The 19,723-nt window shown below is 30.6% G+C and overlaps 1 protein-coding gene across 7 annotated transcripts in view; it reads left to right on the top strand.

The window, feature by feature from the left end:
* The window catches only part of LOC145292215 (polycomb protein EED-like), a 103,697-nt gene extending 97,973 nt beyond the window's left edge, over positions 1–5,724 (top strand). For all 7 annotated transcript variants that reach the window (XM_080138535.1, XM_080138530.1, XM_080138529.1 and 4 more), the window contains 2 exons: positions 2,207–2,280; positions 5,571–5,724. In XM_080138535.1, coding sequence (XP_079994661.1) covers positions 2,207–2,280; positions 5,571–5,697 — 201 coding nt within the window. In that variant the 3' untranslated portion in view covers positions 5,698–5,724. The remainder of the gene's footprint in view (positions 1–2,206; positions 2,281–5,570) is intronic.
* Positions 5,725–19,723: the final 13,999 nt, after the last annotated feature.

Raw genomic sequence — 19,723 nt, 5'->3', positions numbered from 1 at the left:
CTTGAAAGTATTCAAGTAATATCTATCAGGATTTTTCATCTGAATTTTATCAGTGTCTTATATATATATATATATATATATATATATATATATAAAATGAAAATTACAATTGAATTTACCAAAATGATCAAAGATGGTAAAATTAAAGTAAATTATAAATATTAAAGAATTAATATTTATAAAATTATCTCAGGCAGACTCTTAACTTTCTTGAAGTTTTACATTTGGATTTTACTGTCACTGGATTTTTTATCTTCCACCAGACTATCCATTCATGTGTAATCACCTTTTTCTTTACCATATTCCCTCTGCTTAACTTATTTTGTTTTCAAGTAAGATCTTTGACTTACTTGTTGTTTCATCAAATACTTCTGCATGCAAAATCCGATCCCGCATTTTGCTAATTCCTACCCTCTGATGAGAAGGAGAGTATTTCTTCGAAACTCCGCGGATTAAGGACTATCCATTTATCTAGTGTTTCCTTTTCAGATTAAATATGTTTTTAACTCATTTCAAAGTGTTTTTTAACATATTTTATTAACTGTTTGCTCATATATATATATATATATATATATATATATTAGTGTTGGGACAATGATTTTGGAATCGGAAAAATCAGAGCCTTTTTGGTGTATTGGAATTGGAAAAATTTGAGCGAATTTTCCGATGCCAAAATCGATTCCTTAAATTATCTTTTATATTTGATTTTGGTTTAAAAAAATCTTCCACTGCTTGTAGTAATAATAAAATAATAAATATATATTAAACTTCCAGTAAAACTAAAATCTCTAGATCATCCCCCCCCCCTCACAAGTGTGTTTTTACGTTTGAGAAAATATTGGCACATTTAAGATGTGTATTTACAGTAATCGGTACAAAATAACACTTTTCTAGTTCAATATTTAGAGATTTACAAAGAATCAGAATAGGTAATTGTATCGGAATCAGGAATTTAGTACAGAATCGGTGATTGTATCCGAATCGGGAAAAATATTGGAATCGTCCCATCACTAATATATATATATATATATATATATATATAGTTATTTTTTTTTTACTATAATAATTAAATACCTACAGACACTAGTGTTTCATCCTTTCGGGATTCTTCAGTGCAGGGTGTCACGATTACTACCAGTCGAACGATTCGAACCCCGCGACACGAGACATCTCTGGCTCGATTAGCGGAGGCCGCATCCATTCGACTACCATTAATCGTGTGAAATAGCGTTGAATTTTAAACATTTTAATTTAAATGTTCATTACGTCAGACAGACAGACTGATCAAATCGTTATACGATGATCTACGCATAAGAGCTAAATTGACCGACTTTTAATTCAACTGAAAGTGCTCAACGATAAGAAACGAATTTCTTAAAGGGGCTGTCATAGTTATTTTTTTTACTATAATAATTAAATACCTACAGACACTAGTGTTTCATCCTTTCGGGATTCTTCAGTGTAGGGTGTCACGATTACTACCAGTCGAACGATTCGAACCCCGCGACACGAGACATCTCTGGCTCGATTAGCGGAGGCCGCATATATATATGTTTGTAATATTCTGAATTTTACTGGGTTTGTATAATTCAGTAAATTTTCATACACCAATAAATTTTAAGCCAAAAAGAGATGACTTAAAAAGTAAGCTACAAAATTATCATATTTCATAATTGAGCATTCATATACTGTATTAACAAAACCAAGACTTCAAAAAAGGAATTGATAGCAACAAAAAGTGTATTTCATTGTTTCAAGACTAATTAGAGAACTTCAAACATTATTTCGTTTGAAAATTTTCAAATAACCGGCCTCTCTTCAGACTTATTGAATAAAAAACACTTTAACAATAGAACATTATGTAAAGACATTTCCCTTAAAGGAAATAAAGCATGCGAAATCATTTATCCCGGATGCATCTTGTCAGGAGCTTGTTTACTTATATAGTATATATTGACCTGCAGGATGACCTCGGAACAATTAATTTGCATATCGGTTTTGAAGGATTGTGCAACAAGTTTAATCTAATCAATTCTCTAAGTTTATTTAACAATTAAATTGAAACTTCCTTCTAAACTAACCAATCTTCAAAGAGTAGTGTAGGAATGGGTTGTTGACTAAATGTTGAGTTTGTTTTCATTAAATAATCCCATAAAATGTTGATATCCCATAAAATGAAACGATTCATGTGTTTTTGTCCGTTTAGATCATGGCTCTTGGAAACCAAGCTGGTCGTTTATTTGTCTGGGATATGGATGTTGATGACCCAACAATGTCAAGGTAAGGTTTATGTTTATATACACACACACACACCTAAAATTATTTTTATTCCTACAGACACTAGTGTTTCATGCTTAAACAATCAGGGCAGGAAATGATAATTACTACTGGTTGGGAGATTTGAACCCAGTTAACAAATCCAACCTTGGTTTTGTAGGATACTGTTTATCCTCTCAGACACTAGGAATTAATGGAAGTGAATTTAGATACTTATGAAGCCGTGTAAGCATGCTGTCATAATCAACGGTCGTGTGAGTATTCAATAAACAGAAAGTTTGGAATGACGTATGTATATCGGTTGACCATTTTTTTTCTCAATTTACTAAATAGCACTCAACTTTAATCTCTTAAGAGGACTTTTATAACCATAATATTTTTTTTAATAAATATTAATACTTTTTATACCTACAGACACTAGTGTTTCATACTCATTCAATTATCAGTGCAGGAAGTGATAATTACTGTTGGTCGAGTTTTCTTTATATTTAACGTTCTTTATATTTAACGTTCTTTATATTTAACGTTCTTTATATTTGACGTTCTTTATATTTGACGTTCTTTATATTTGACGTTCTTTATATTTGACGTTCTTTATATTTGACGTTCTTTATATTTGACGTTCTTTATATTTGACGTTCTTTATATTTGACGTTCTTTATATTTGACGTTCTTTATATTTGACGTTCTTTATATTTGACGTTCTTTATATTTGACGTTCTTTATATGTGACGTTCTTTATATGTGACGTTCTTTATATGTGACGTTCTTTATATGTGACGTTCTTTATATGTGACGTTCTTTATATGTGACGTTCTTTATATGTGACGTTCTTTATATGTGACGTTCTTTATATGTGACGTTCTTTATATGTGACGTTCTTTATATGTGACGTTCTTTATATGTGACGTTCTTCATATTTGACGTTCTTCATATTTGACGTTCTTCTTTATTGATCAACTCCATTTTATTGTCATCCATTGTTTCTTATCTTATGATAAAGCTTTCTGTATAATTTTAAACTTTATCACTTTATATATATATATATATATATAATCTATTCTAACATGTTCATATGCAGTATGTTTTGTAAATTTTTGAACCAAGCGTTTGGACAGGTTCTTAAAGTAAAGATGCACAGAATATTTTATTTCTAATTTTTATTTCAAAATCATATTTAGTTGAACGTCCATTTTACAATCTGAAAATTACATTTGATGGAATTTAAAAAAATAAACATTTTTTGTAGTAGTAATTCTTCTAATGCACTCACCTCCAAAAGGGGCTGGGAGAGGAAGAAGAAGTAGTAGGCATAGGAAAGAGCGTGAGACTGATCACGAAAATTCCTGAGATTTGAGAGGAATAAAAGACCAAACTTGAATGGATAGGTGACTGTGTTTTTGCTCAAGCAGAGAATAACATTATTCTTAAGAGTATTTTTAAAAAGTCAAATAAATAAATAGGAATAATTTGAGAAGATTGAATATAAAAGGCTAAAAATTTAATCAAAGATTTAGTTATTTTTAAATTTCATTTAGAAATAAGAATGTTTTAGAAAGTGAAATAAAAATCAGCGATTGAAGTTACAAAAAAAGTTAAATTTTAAAGAATTATCGAAATTAAAACAAGAAAAATGAATATCAAAAGATAAAACATGTTATTCCCTTGAAATTTGTTGAATTTTTGTTGAATTAATGACTTTTTCTTTATATTTATTATTATTTCTACTAGTTACATAGTAGAAATAAAAATACTAATAACGAATAAGATAAATGCAACTGTAGATCCCGCACACTTTGCCCACTTCAAAATAAATGTCTAACCAAAAGCATAGTTTACCAGGCCACAATATTTGCGAAAGAAAACCCGAATAACAAGAAATATTATGTAGGTATGATTTCCCTTGATTTCAAAACCCGATATATGACCACAAAAGTATATTCAAAAATAAAAAACACTGAATGAAACAAATACTGGGAAAGAAAGTGGGCGTTTGCCGGTAGTCAAATGGAAAATAGTAAGACAAGCAAACACATGTAGAGACTTAAACGATCCATGTAGATTTATGCCTTCATGAAAAATTTGCTATCCTATACTTTAAACAACCCCAACATCTATTAAACTGTAGGAGAGAAATAGTGAACAACTGTGTACACAGATAAACTTTACTCTAGGATAGCGATACAAAATCATTATAAAATTAACAATAACAATAGAAAATAAATAAATAAAATAAACATACATGGTTTATTTATTTATATATATAATAGATAAAATAAATAAACTAACATAATATTAAAAGCAAAAAGAAAAAAAAAACACATTTAACTACACCTAGGTTTAAAATAGGTCAGATCACTAGATATCTATGCTTCCTGCTAAAAAAGCACACACAAAGGAAGGGTTGAGCCTGAGGTCAACTGGGTCTTTGTCCTGTAAGTGCCTGCCCATTGACTGATTAAGAAGGGAGCAGTGGAAACTAGGAAGCTAGGATTCGTCAGGCTTATGCGAAGAGTTGTGGTCATCTCGTGTTTTTATATATGCACATTCGATTGAGGTTTTAGTAAAACAAACTAAAAACTCAATAGAATGTGCGTATATAAAAACGCGCGATAACCACAACTCTTCGCATAAGCCTGACGAATCCTAGCGTAGATGAAACGCGGAATATTCTATGTAGCTTAATTGCCATATATATTTTTATAACTTACTACCTAACTCTACATATGTATTGAGCACTGTTGAAGTAAATACTTAAAGTTTACGCATAAAATAATACTCTTGTATATTAATTTATGTGATTATGAAATATATATATTAGCGTTGGGACGATTAATCGGAATCGGAAAAATTTGAACTTTTTGAGATATCGGAAAAATTGATACCTATTTTCTAATGCTAAAACGATTCCTTTAATTATTTTTTTTATTTGATTTTGGTTTAAGAAAAATCTTTCACTGCGGGAATTAATAATAAATATTTATTGATTTAAACTTCCAGTAAAACTAAAATCTATAAATCTCCGACTCACAAATGTGTTTTTACATTTGAGAAAATATCTGCACATTTAAGAAGTGTTTTTGTGGTAATCGGGACAAAATACGCAGTTTATAGTTAAATATTTAGAGATTTATAAAGAATCAGAATCGGGAATTGTATCAGAATTGGAAAAAATATTGGAATCGTCCCATCACTAATAGATCTATATTTTGCTACAGAACATGGATACAAGAAGACATATATTCCTAAAGCAGATATGTAATCACAAGATTTTATTTTTTTTCTCCTTCCAGATGCACAATTCTTACTCACAACAAATGTACGACAGCCATTCGACAGACGGCTTTCAGTCGAGATGGTAGTATTTTATTAGCAGTGTGTGATGATGGTACAATCTGGCGTTGGGATCGAACCAAATAAGCTGGAACGTAAACCCCCCCCCCCAAACTTCTAACTCATCAATTGATCTCGACCCTACCACCATTACACCCAGTCCTCTTCAAGAGAGAGAAGGGGTAGCGTTCATGTTTACTGCTGTTGGTGTGCCTATCAAGTGCGCCATCGTCTCTTGCCATGTTGTTCGACTGTAACGTCATTTGCTGACACAACTCAACACTTTCTTTTATTTCTTTACCATTTTTTTTTATTATTGATAATTTTATTAAAATAAATTTTAAAAAATAACAAGGAAAAGTTACATTTTTTTTTTACATACTCATGCAGTTTAAGACCCGTCTGGCAGTTTATGTAAACAACCAGGAAAAAACAAATGTAAATTAATCATCTCAAAATCAAAACGAGGGGGCACTATCAAACTGGAAAAATTAAGGAAACATTTAAATCAAAAACAATTTAATGCTAAGTTTAATGACAAAATATTTTTTATGAAGAAATTTTTTATCAGCAAATTATTTTTGTTTTTACTGGTAGAGCTTTTGAATGAATCCACTAGGTTTAATTTTTTTTCAGCAAATTATTTTTGTTTTTACTGGTAGAGCTTTTGAATGAATCAACTAGGTTTAATTTTTTATCAGCAAATTATTTTTGTTTTTACTGGTAGAGCTTTTGAATGAATCAACTAGGTTTAATTTTTTATCAGCAAATTATTTTTGTTTTTACTGGTAGAGCTTTTGAATGAATCAACTCGGTTTAATTTTTTATCAGCAAATTATTTTTGTTTTTACTGGTAGAGCTTTTGAATGAATCAACTAGGTTTAATTTTTTATCAGCAAATTATTTTTGTTTTTACTGGTAGAGCTTTTGAATGAATCAACTAGGTTTAATTTTTTATCAGCAAATAATTTTTGTTTTTACTGGTAAAGCTTTTGAATGAATCAACCAGGTTTAATTTTTAATCAGCAAATTATTTTTGTTTTTACTGGTAGAGCTTTTGAATGAATCAACTAGGTTTAATTTTTTATCAGCAAATTATTTTTGTTTTTACTGGTAGAGCTTTTGAATGAATCAACTAGGTTTAATTTTTTATCAGCAAATTATTTTTGTTTTTACTGGTAGAGCTTTTGAATGAATCAACTAGGTTTAATTTTTTATCAGCAAATTATTTTTGTTTTTACTGGTAAAGCTTTTGAATGAATCAACCAGGTTTAATTTTTAATCAGCAAATTATTTTTGTTTTTACTGGTAGAGCTTTTGAATGAATCAACTAGGTTTAATTTTTTATCAGCAAATTATTTTTGTTTTTACTGGTAGAGCTTTTGAATGAATCAACTAGGTTTAATTTTTTATCAGCAAATTATTTTTGTTTTTACTGGTAGAGCTTTTGAATGAATCAACTAGGTTTAATTTTTTATCAGCAAATTATTTTTGTTTTTACTGGTAGAGCTTTTGAATGAATCAACTAGGTTTAATTTTTTATCAGCAAATTATTTTTGTTTTTACTGGTAGAGCTTTTGAATGAATCAACTAGGTTTAATTTTTTATCAGCAAATTATTTTTGTTTTTACTGGTAGAGCTTTTGAATGAATCAACTAGGTTTAATTTTTTATCAGCAAATTATTTTTGTTTTTACTGGTAGAGCTTTTGAATGAATCAACTAGGTTTAATTTTTTATCAGCAAATTATTTTTGTTTTTACTGGTAGAGCTTTTGAATGAATCAACTAGGTTTAATTTTTTATCAGCAAATTATTTTTGTTTTTACTGGTAGAGCTTTTGAATGAATCAACTAGGTTTAATTTTTTATCAGCAAATTATTTTTGTTTTTACTGGTAGAGCTTTTGAATGAATCAACTAGGTTTAATTTTTTATCAGCAAATTATTTTTGTTTTTACTGGTAAAGCTTTTGAATGAATCAACCAGGTTTAATTTTTAATCAGCAAATTATTTTTGTTTTTACTGGTAGAGCTTTTGAATGAATCAACTAGGTTTAATTTTTTATCAGCAAATTATTTTTGTTTTTACTGGTAGAGCTTTTGAATGAATCAACTAGGTTTAATTTTTTATCAGCAAATTATTTTTGTTTTTACTGGTAGAGCTTTTGAATGAATCAACTAGGCTTAATTTTTTATCAGCAAATTATTTTTGTTTTTACTGGTAGAGCTTTTGAATGAATCAACTAGGTTTAATTTTTTATCAGCAAATTATTTTTGTTTTTACTGGTAGAGCTTTTGAATGAATCAACTAGGTTTAATTTTTTATCAGCAAATTATTTTTGTTTTTACTGGTAGAGCTTTTGAATGAATCAACTAGGTTTAATTTTTTATCAGCAAATTATTTTTGTTTTTACTGGTAAAGCTTTTGAATGAATCAACCAGGTTTAATTTTTAATCAGCAAATTATTTTTGTTTTTACTGGTAGAGCTTTTGAATGAATCAGCTAGGTTTAATTTTTTATCAGCAAATTATTTTTGTTTTTACTGGTAGAGCTTTTGAATGAATCAACTAGGTTTAATTTTTTATCAGCAAATTATTTTTGTTTTTACTGGTAGAGCTTTTGAATGAATCAACTAGGTTTAATTTTTTATCAGCAAATTATTTTTGTTTTTACTGGTAAAGCTTTTGAATGAATCAACTAGGTTTAATTTTTAATCAGCAAATTATTTTTGTTTTTACTGGTAGAGCTTTTGAATGAATCAGCTAGGTTTAATTTTTTATCAGCAAATTATTTTTGTTTTTACTGGTAGAGCTTTTGAATGAATCAACTAGGTTTAATTTTTAATCAGCAAATTATTTTTGTTTTTACTGGTAAAGCTTTTGAATGAATCAACTAGGTTTAATTTTTAATCAGCAAATTATTTTTGTTTTTACTGGTAGAGCTTTTGAATGAATCAGCTAGGTTTAATTTTTTATCAGCAAATTATTTTTGTTTTTACTGGTAGAGCTTTTGAATGAATCAACTAGGTTTAATTTTTTATCAGCAAATTATTTTTGTTTTTACTGGTAAAGCTTTTGAATGAATCAACTAGGTTTAATTTTTAATCAGCAAATTATTTTTGTTTTTACTGGTAGAGCTTTTGAATGAATCAGCGAGGTTTAATTTTTTATCAGCAAATTATTTTTGTTTTTACTGGTAGAGCTTTTGAATGAATCAACTAGGTTTAATTTTTTATCAGCAAATTATTTTTGTTTTTACTGGTAGAGCTTTTGAATGAATCAACTAGGTTTAATTTTTTATCAGCAAATTATTTTTGTTTTTACTGGTAAAGCTTTTGAATGAATCAACCAGGTTTAATTTTTAATCAGCAAATTATTTTTGTTTTTACTGGTAGAGCTTTTGAATGAATCAACTAGGTTTAATTTTTTATCAGCAAATAATTTTTGTTTTTACTGGTAGAGCTTTTGAATGAATCAACTAGGTTTAATTTTTTATCAGCAAATTATTTTTGTTTTTACTGGTAGAGCTTTTGAATGAATCAACTAGGTTTAATTTTTTATCAGCAAATTATTTTTGTTTTTACTGGTAGAGCTTTTGAATGAATCAACTAGGTTTAATTTTTTATCAGCAAATTATTTTTGTTTTTACTGGTAGAGCTTTTGAATGAATCAACTAGGTTTAATTTTTTATCAGCAAATTATTTTTGTTTTTACTGGTAAAGCTTTTGAATGAATCAACCAGGTTTAATTTTTAATCAGCAAATTATTTTTGTTTTTACTGGTAGAGCTTTTGAATGAATCAGCTAGGTTTAATTTTTTATCAGCAAATTATTTTTGTTTTTACTGGTAGAGCTTTTGAATGAATCAACTAGGTTTAATTTTTTATCAGCAAATTATTTTTGTTTTTACTGGTAGAGCTTTTGAATGAATCAACTAGGTTTAATTTTTTATCAGCAAATTATTTTTGTTTTTACTGGTAGAGCTTTTGAATGAATCAACTAGGTTTAATTTTTTATCAGCAAATTATTTTTGTTTTTACTGGTAGAGCTTTTGAATGAATCAACTAGGTTTAATTTTTTATCAGCAAATTATTTTTGTTTTTACTGGTAAAGCTTTTGAATGAATCAACCAGGTTTAATTTTTAATCAGCAAATTATTTTTGTTTTTACTGGTAGAGCTTTTGAATGAATCAACTAGGTTTAATTTTTTATCAGCAAATTATTTTTGTTTTTACTGGTAAAGCTTTTGAATGAATCAACCAGGTTTAATTTTTAATCAGCAAATTATTTTTGTTTTTACTGGTAGAGCTTTTGAATGAATCAACTAGGTTTAATTTTTTATCAGCAAATTATTTTTGTTTTTACTGGTAGAGCTTTTGAATGAATCAACTAGGTTTAATTTTTTATCAGCAAATTATTTTTGTTTTTACTGGTAGAGCTTTTGAATGAATCAACTAGGTTTAATTTTTTATCAGCAAATTATTTTTGTTTTTACTGGTAGAGCTTTTGAATGAATCAACTAGGTTTAATTTTTTATCAGCAAATTATTTTTGTTTTTACTGGTAAAGCTTTTGAATGAATCAACCAGGTTTAATTTTTAATCAGCAAATTATTTTTGTTTTTACTGGTAGAGCTTTTGAATGAATCAACTAGGTTTAATTTTTTATCAGCAAATTATTTTTGTTTTTACTGGTAAAGCTTTTGAATGAATCAACCAGGTTTAATTTTTAATCAGCAAATTATTTTTGTTTTTACTGGTAGAGCTTTTGAATGAATCAATTAGGTTTAATTTTTTATCAGCAAATTATTTTTGTTTTTACTGGTAGAGCTTTTGAATGAATCAACTAGGTTTAATTTTTAATCAGCAAATTATTTTTGTTTTTACTGGTAGAGCTTTTGAATGAATCAACTAGGTTTAATTTTTTATCAGCAAATTATTTTTGTTTTTACTGGTAGAGCTTTTGAATGAATCAACTAGGTTTAATTTTTTTTCAACAAATTATTTTTGTTTTTACCGGTAGAGCTTTTGAATGAATCAACTAGGTTTAATTTTTTTTCAACAAATTATTTTTGTTTTTACTGGTAGAGCTTTTGAATGAATCAACTAGGTTTAATTTTTTATCAGCAAATTATTTTTGTTTTTACTGGTAGAGCTTTTGAATGAATCAACTCGGTTTAATTTTTTTTTTAGGATTTGACTTATGGTTTGGCCCATGAGTTTTCTTTCCTAACAAGATTTGGTGCTTCTTCATTATTAAAATGAAATTGGAAATCAAAACATTAAATTTCAAGTAAAACCAATGGTATCTACTTAATTATCATGTCATAGTAATTAACATATCCAAAACTTATGAAAAACAATCAATTGAAATGAATGGCTCTCGTATTGGGGAGGCTCCATGTTTTGACAAGCTTCTGTGCTTGACCTTTACTCCTGATCAAAAATTGAATACATACATCAAATCCGTTGCCAAGGTCGCTGGAAAAATGATGGAATCCTCCTATCGATCCAGTAAATATCTACCTGCTGATGCAATTCCCTACGTATATAAGAGCCAGGTACGTCCAAGGATGGAGTATTGCTGGCACATCTGGGCAGGAGCTGCTACGAAGGACTTATCCTGCCTTGACAGAGTTCAGAATAGACTTTGTAGCCTAGTAGGGGATGCAGTTTTCTCTTCCCTACAACCTCTTTCTCATAGAAGAGATGTTGCGAGCCTGTCTTTGTTTTCTCATTATTTTCATGGTAAGTGCACGTCGAGCTCTAATCTATGGTTCCCTCCTTGCCAAATATTCACGAGAAACACTCGTTTGGCTGAAAACACTATCAATAATTTCCCCCACTCTTATCTATGCCCAAACCTAAACGTAAATTACATGAACAAAGCTTCTTTCTGAGAACTGCACACCTGTGGAACTGTCTTCCGTTTTCCTGCTGACTACAATATGGTCGTCTTCAAGTCCAATGTAAACAAGTTCTTGATGAGCCGTTCCCCTTAAGTAATCCAATTTATCAAATTTACACTTTTAACGATGACTATGATATTGTCCTTTTGACCACTGTACATTCTTTAACCTTTATCCTCGAGTAGCCTCTGGGCCTTGATAAGTGGTGACTCCTTTGTAAAACAAAAAAACATAAGTATCAAAAACTGAGTCTTTAAGTTGTCCTAAGTTTTCAGAAATTATTTATCTTCCTTGTTATGATTGGCACTTGCGGTTTCTTTTTTAAGGAAAACTCATTTTTTTTCAAGTTTTTGAAAACAGTTTTCATAAATAATTTATTTGCTACTGTATTGTTTTTCATACTTTTTGGATATGTGCATTACTGTGACGTGACAATTTAGTAGGTATTATTGCTTTCACTTGAAATTCAATATTTAATTTTCAAATTTCATTACAACAAAAAAAGCATCCAAAATTTAATAATTCCTTGCCAAAACTGAAGTATCTTAACCCAATGAAATTCATGATCGCTTTAATCAATTTTCCTATTGAATTAATTAAACTAAATTATTGCCTGCTGCAATCCGATTGGTCAATTATTTCAGCATCTTCTGGCAGTTTTTGTACATTACCAGAAAATGTTTATGAAACCTCAGTTGCAACACAAGTTGTAAATTGCACAAGTACCATTTTTTTTTCTTTTTTATCGGTTTTAAACTTTTGAAAAAAAAAAAAAAATTTAAATAAAATAAAACTTAAATTCTTTCAGGTGTTTTTTTTTTTTTTTGTCAAAGGAGAACGAGATAATCTTACACTTGATCCCTTTGGGGGTTCCAACCCTGAGCAAGAGGCTAAAAGCTGATGCGCACAATTTGACAGCCAGCAAGCAAGTCTTATCTGCTAAAAACAAGTCTTTTATGAAAAACCCTAATTATGATGCAATAAGAAAACTTAGACATGGTACCAAATACCCTTAAGTGGCAATGTGCCTTGTTTAGGGTGAAAATGAGATTTAAAAAAAATAGGTTCTTCTTTATAAAAAATTAAGTGTTCATTAAAAAAAAACACAATTTTTTAATGCAAATTTCAACTAAAAGTAACTTTATCTGTCATGTCACAATTAGTTAAATATTACTGTATTATGATGAGGGCTAGCACAACAGCATATTCTTTTCATTGTTTTGACTCGAGCATATTATATCCAACACAGACAATCAACCGAGAACCACATCACTCTACATAAAAACATATAAGATATCAATGGATATTTACTTGAGACTCAAAACAAGGAAAATAATATGCTGTTGTCATCGCCCTAATTATTACATTGATATTACTGTATTATTACATAAAACATATTTTGACAAATCCATGATTGCATGACATCTGCAATTAATTGCAACAAGCCAGACATCAGTTACTTCCCCTGACTTAATACTTATTTATAAACTTGAAATTTATTTTGAAAACTATTTTCGTTAATAATTGTTTTATTTCATTAATTTTCGTAATTTTTGGATATGTTACTAAATTCAACATAGAAATTAAGTAGGTATTATTAGTTTTACTTGAAATTCAAGTTTTTGAATTTCGCTTTTATAACAAAAAAATGTCAAAAATTACTAAGAGTTAAAAAAAAAAAAAAAAAAAAAATGAGAAAAAAAAAAAAATGTTTGGAAGGAAATAGTTAATCGCATCACTCCCCCCAGTCGAGCCAAATCACTAAAACCGAACCTGAAACACTTTGTCACTCATTCAATTGCCATTACGAAGGGCAAACCACAATTGTACAATGATAGGTACAGGCATTAATGGCAGAAAACTGATACGGGGGGGGGGGGCATCGTTTTAAAAGCCGGTTTATCATAATTTTTTTGTAGGATTCAAATTACTTTTTGATTGTATTTGAAAGATTAAAGACTAAAGTTAATTTCCGAAAGGAAAAAAGTATTTTTACATATGAAAAAAAGTTATAACGAAAAATATTTTCATGGCAACATTCGGAAACCGACAAATTCAGGTAAATTTTTAAGTTAAATAAACTCATTGTAAAAATCCCTTGAAAGATAACTATTAGTTTTCTGGGTCTATTTCAAAGATAATTAAGTAAAGTCTCAAGATGAATAAAAAAAAAACAAAAAAACAAAAAAAAACACCTGTTTATACAAAAAAGAAAAAAAAAAATAGTTTAATTAACCCCCAAAAGTGAGAGATTCTGGCTTCACACAAATAAAACAAATGAAGTTTTCTAAGCATAGAGTCTACGGAAACCCAAAATGTCAAAAGGCTGTCTGAAAATGACGTCAGATAGTTGGAGGAAGGTAGAGAGTGCTGTTTTTTGCCTCCAGTCATGCATCCGTCCATTCATATCATGAACGTTTATAATAATTTTTACCATGTTTAAATTTAATTATTTTTCTATGTTCCTGCTTTAAAATTTTTTTTTATTATTTTGCAAGATTATATAAAAATTGTTACACTGAAAATTACACATTCATGCAAAGAAAATATTAGAATGTTAAATATAAATATTTCACTAAAAATGTAATTAAAAAAAAAAAAACGAAATATTTTTTGCAATTATAATTTTTTTGTGTGAAAATATTAAATGAAAAATGCTTAATTCAATGATAATATCGGTAATTCGAGAAATTAATTTTTTCTGAGTTATATCAAATTCGTTAATACGGACTTTAGGGACTTTTTTCTTAATATTTTTGTTTAAACAAAATACATTTCCACTAAGATTCAAATAAAAATAATGGGGTCATTATATTCCGTGAATATTATTTGATAAATACTGAAAAATTCATAAAAATTGGTTAATTTCTTGATTTTTGGTGAATTTCTAAGTAAAGGAAAGGGCCAAAATGTTTATACATTTTGAGCATCGGCATTCATTTTGCCTGTACACCTATTAAACCCTAACCTAACTTCTAATCATCCGTTTGGTTTGTTTCAGAATCTACCTGTTCGCCTTCAGATCAAAAGGAAGACAACGTGGGCGGGGGAGAGTGCTAGACATTGAAAACAACGTCACACATATTTTGTGATCAAAGATGTACCTATTTACTATGCCTCCCCACGGGACAGAGTTATACACCAGGGTCGTTTTTTAATGTGGAGAAAAGGTACAAAAATAAAAAAATTGTCTCAGTCGTGAAGGACTGATCCTCCACCGAAAGAGAACAAGAAACGGAAGTGCAGCATTTGAAGAACAGACACCACACCCCGATCTCGGCCAAAAGGCCAAGGTGATCAAAGATGTAACCAGTGGGCAGTTTGCACCCAAGTGATATGGACGGCCAGCAACAGGGCGATGGGGATTATTGCTGGAATAAGGGGGATAACTCTATTTGACTAACGATAAGTAGACAAGGCGGAAAATTACGAAGGTCGTGAAAAAACTCCATTTAACTGTTTGTTCAATGTTGATTAAAAGAAAAAACTTTTTGTTAAATGCAGAAATGGTTTAGCAATTATTTTAGTTTTGAGTGGTTTAAATCTCATTAATTTGCTATAATAAGTAAACATATTTGAATTCATTTTTGTGGTTTAATTAAATCTCTGGAGTTATTTGACGTAGCTTAAACAAGGGGGAATAACTCTAGTTTACTCATATGTGAATTTAATCTGTGCATTCATTCTTTTTGCGGACTGTTCACCTCATCTTCATAATTGTTGTTTCATCACGTTTCGGCCAACTCATACTCTGGCCTTCTTCAGGTGATTCAGTTGAGTCTCTACAGTTCCAGATGAGCATTGTCTGAAGATAGCAGTTTAAATTCTATCCAAGCAGGCTAGTCGGATTAGTTGGCCAAAAATGTGGTGAGACAACAACGATCTAAGGCAATAATTACTGAGGACATATTACAAAACTCAGTATTCCTATACCATTATGGTTAATCACCTGAAGAAGGCCAGAGGATGAGTTGGCCAAAACATGGTGAAACAGCAACAACTACGAAGATGAGGATAATAAACCATAAAAAGAATGCACTAATTATGAAACTTCATTTCAAAGGATTAAAAAAAAAGAAAGAATTTGATCGTTGTTTCATGTAAATTAGACGATCAAGATGAACTCTAATTGACTTTTGCATAATGGTAAAAGGGACAACAAAGAAAAAGTAAATCTACTTGAGGTTTGTTTCATATAAATTAAACTTGGAAATAACTACTTAAAAAAAATTTTTTTTTTCTTTTTTAATTGCATTTTCACCCCAAACAAGGCACAGTGCCACTTTTATATAGGGGCTATTAGGTAGGGAGTTGAGTAGCAAGGTGTTTGTTTACATTACACTTGAACTTCTGCATGTCGGTACAGTCAGAAGGTGGAAGTGAATTCCAAAGTCTAACAATCCTAGTGGAGAAACTATTAGAAGGCTTTCTGGCATCTGGGGATCTGTAGGGGTGGGATTTTGCTGTTTGTCGGGGGGGGGGTATTTACGTCGAGGGAGTACAAGGGCTTGTAGTTCGTCGGAGCATCTACCATTAAAATACTTGTAAAACAGAAAGAAGGATGCAAAACTTCAATGGGACAGAGGTTGAAGCCTAGTTGATAGTGTGTGACCTATTAAGTTGGCGATTCTTTTGAAACTTGTCCAGGAGTGAGAGACAAGTAGCAGATGCACCAGCCCAAATATGACAACAATATTCCATACATGGGCGAATGGTGGTCTAGTAGAGGTATAGGATACTCTCAGGCGTAACTTTCTAGCCTGGTAGAGGGAGCCTATCTTTCTTGCAGCAGCCCTGGCAGTATGTATCTGTTCCAACTCATGTTCCTTGCGAACGTTAAGCCGAGGACTTTGAGCAAAATAATTTCAGGTAATGTATCATGAGCCATGGCTATTGGTGGTTGAGAAAGTTTCTTGTAATTATTAAAGGAAGCAAGTTGTCTTGGCAGCATTGAACGTTACCATTCATTTTTGTCCCCCATTCCACTACAGACTGGAGGTCTTCCTGTAGTGATTCTGCCATTGCCTGGGATACATGTTCATTCGTTTTCCCCTCGTGCCTTTTATAGAGTGTGGTGTCATGAGCAAATATACCCATCTCCAAAACAATTGTACAGGTAGGTCATTTTTGAATATCAGGAATAATAAACGTCTAAGGCTCGACCTCCGAGATACACTTTCATTTATATCATTGGTTTGACGTATGACTATCAAGGACTCTTCATCAAGGTTATTTCTATGGGAGGTGCTCGGCTGAGCTCCAATCTGTTTCTTCATTGTAAGTTATTCACAGCAAGAACCTGTCTTACAAGCACAGCTGAAATGAACTTTTCTTTTTCTGTGCACCGAATGCTGGGCAGGATTTCCATGAATAGAGCTTCTTTCCAACAAATTCCCATCAGTGGAACACATTATGATGGCACTGCTTTCCTGCAAATTGCAACATGGTTATCAACAAATACTTGTCATAAACAAAATTAGATTAGTTATAGGGACAGACAATCTTTTATCTATTCCATTAATCGTTATTAATCTGCTTATTCAACTGACAATCAATACATTGAGTGGCTTTTAGCCTTGATAAGTTGTAACTTGTTAGTAGGGCTATGACAACAGCATATTCTTTTCCTTGTTTTGATTCTCAGGTATATATCCATGTCTTATGTTTTTATGTAGAGTGATGTGGTTTTCACTTGGTTAATTGTGTCTAACTGTGTCGGATAAATATTCAAGTAAAATCAATGAGCAGAATATGCTGTTGTCACAACCCGACTCTAAAAAAACGAAAACATTTTGAAAACTAAAGAGAAAATATTGACAAAAACGAAAACATTTGAATGAAATTAAAAGTATTTTTTTTATCGATGTTTATTTTGTCATCAAAGTTGGATGTACCAAGTTTAAAACATTTTTATCAAACCCACACTTGACCTTGTGCCTAACCTGTTGAAGATCGGGTAAATAAAAAAAGATAATTTCATTTTAATCAATTGCATAGAAATGGCACAAGGTCAAGTTTACAGAGTATTCAGTGAAAATTGAATTTTATATATTGTTCAATAATAGAAAATAAATATTACTATAAATAAAATATTTTAGGATATAAACGATGGAGATATGTATTTTCCACAAACAATGCAACCAGTATAAACCATATTAAGTGTAAAACGGAACCCTAAGCATAAGTTTCCTCCTTTGGATGTATTGTCTTAAAGAGCCCAAACTCAGGATTCAAAACCTACATATATATAGTCATCCACATACAGTACTGTTTCGCTGTTTCCCAGTTCATCAGTGTGGCTAGACAGGCAACTGCCTCAAGCCAGGATCGAAACCCGACCGCTCAAATGACAGTCGAGGCTTCTCACCATTACACTATACGGCTGATGCTGTGTGGGTAATGAATTAACGATGTTTATTTAGTAACAAAGAAATTTACATGGTTGTGACACTGGATTTGCTAATATTTCTGACAAATTGTTGGTTAAAACCTCATCTTACAGCGACTTAAAAAAAGTTTGTCTTCCACAGAAGAAAACCCAGTTCTCATTTTTATTTTCTTTTTTGAAAACTGGTTTTCTTCTGTGGAAGACCAGCTTTTTTTTTTTTTAGTCGCTTGATGACGACTTGAGATTTTAACTAACCATCGATCGGAAACATTAGCATTTCCAGTGTTACAACCTAGTAAATTTGTCTATATCAATAAAAATATATCTTGCTCCACTTTTATTGAGCATTCTTAATAACCTCGTTAAATTCATGAGTTTTCTCTTGAATATTTATAACTTGGTGTGTGTGTGTGTATATATATATATATATGTAATAAGACAAAAATTCCCATTAAATACATTTGATATATTTTCCAAATGTTTCATTAAAATGCTAAATCAAATTTTGTCCATTCCATTCCCCATTTTCAATCCTCTCATAATATTCTTCATCATTCAACATTTCATCCATTAACCCATATCCTCAAGTAGCTTTTGGCCTAGACATGTGGAGAATTATAAGTAAAAAAAAAAAAGTTATAAAGAAAACCAAATATTTGCATCTGAGGAGGATAACGAACTAAAAAACAAAAAACAATTTCTTGACAATTCAATAAAAATGTGAAATTAATGAAAAATTAACTTTTTTTTAGCAAAGAAATTTGAACGTTTTCTTTTTGTCCATAAACTTTGTATCAAAAATAAAATATTTGAAGAGCAGAAAACTAAAGGTTCAAGACACATGTTGGCTGCAAATGAAATGCTACCAACAAAAAAATAATTATTTTTGCAGAAATCTGTAACAGTTACCCAAACAACACATTGTGGTTTATGAGAAGCTGTGTTTAGTTTATAAGCTCAGTGCCAATTGGTGCAAGCATTCAACATTTTTTCTGGCTTGTCCAATCAGAAGTCATTTCTTAGACTGATCACATGATAGAAGTTTCTAAAAGGGATTTGTCACTTAAGAAAGATGCAGAAAGAGAGAAAAGGAAAGCGAACAAAGAGAGTGATGCTGCAAATTTAGATGGTCAGAAATACATCTGACCTACACCTGTCCAACTTCGTTTTGAAGTGATCCGTTGTTGGTGCGGTGACTACCTCAAATGGTAGTCGATTCCAGAAAGTCATTTGGATGGAAAATGCAGCTTTTCATTGATTTAGCTGAAATTTCTGATGAAACAGCTTCAGGTCATGTCCTCTCAGTCCACATTTGTGTGCCAAGTTGAAGAGAAGATCCCGAGGGGGGGGGGCGGTCGTAAAGGCCTTCGGTGCTACAGCGAGAAAAGGTTCAGTTGCTGCAGATGGGTCTTCTAAGGAAGATCACGAAAACCTTGCACCGACAGAGTTGCCAACCTCTGCACTTGTTCCAAATACTGAATGTCACAAACCAGGTATGAAGACGATGTCTGGTTGCCATACTCGTACACAGGTCGAACGAGCGATATGTTTAGAGAGAAAGATCTCCAGAGTGATATTGGCGAGGGAGTGCTTGATGAGACAAAAACTGAGTTTTTTTGTTTTTGTTTAAACATTATTTCGATTAATAAACAATGAAAAAAATCCAATAAAAAAAAAATTGTAAACATGATTTTTTTTGCAAAAGTGAAGACTTGATTTGTTGTTAAATGCAACTTGTTAATTATGAAATGACTTTAACAATTTTTCGTTTATTGTTGATTCCACGTTCCAATTTCGTTTGCCATTTGCTATTTTTCTGGTG

This window comes from Euprymna scolopes, chromosome 13 (assembly GCF_053919585.1).
Source record: "Euprymna scolopes isolate OS-2025 chromosome 13, ASM5391958v1, whole genome shotgun sequence".
Lineage (NCBI taxonomy): Eukaryota > Metazoa > Mollusca > Cephalopoda > Sepiida > Sepiolidae > Euprymna > Euprymna scolopes.
The sequence above is the reverse complement of the archived record's forward strand: the minus strand, read 5'-3'. Positions and strand labels throughout refer to the sequence as shown.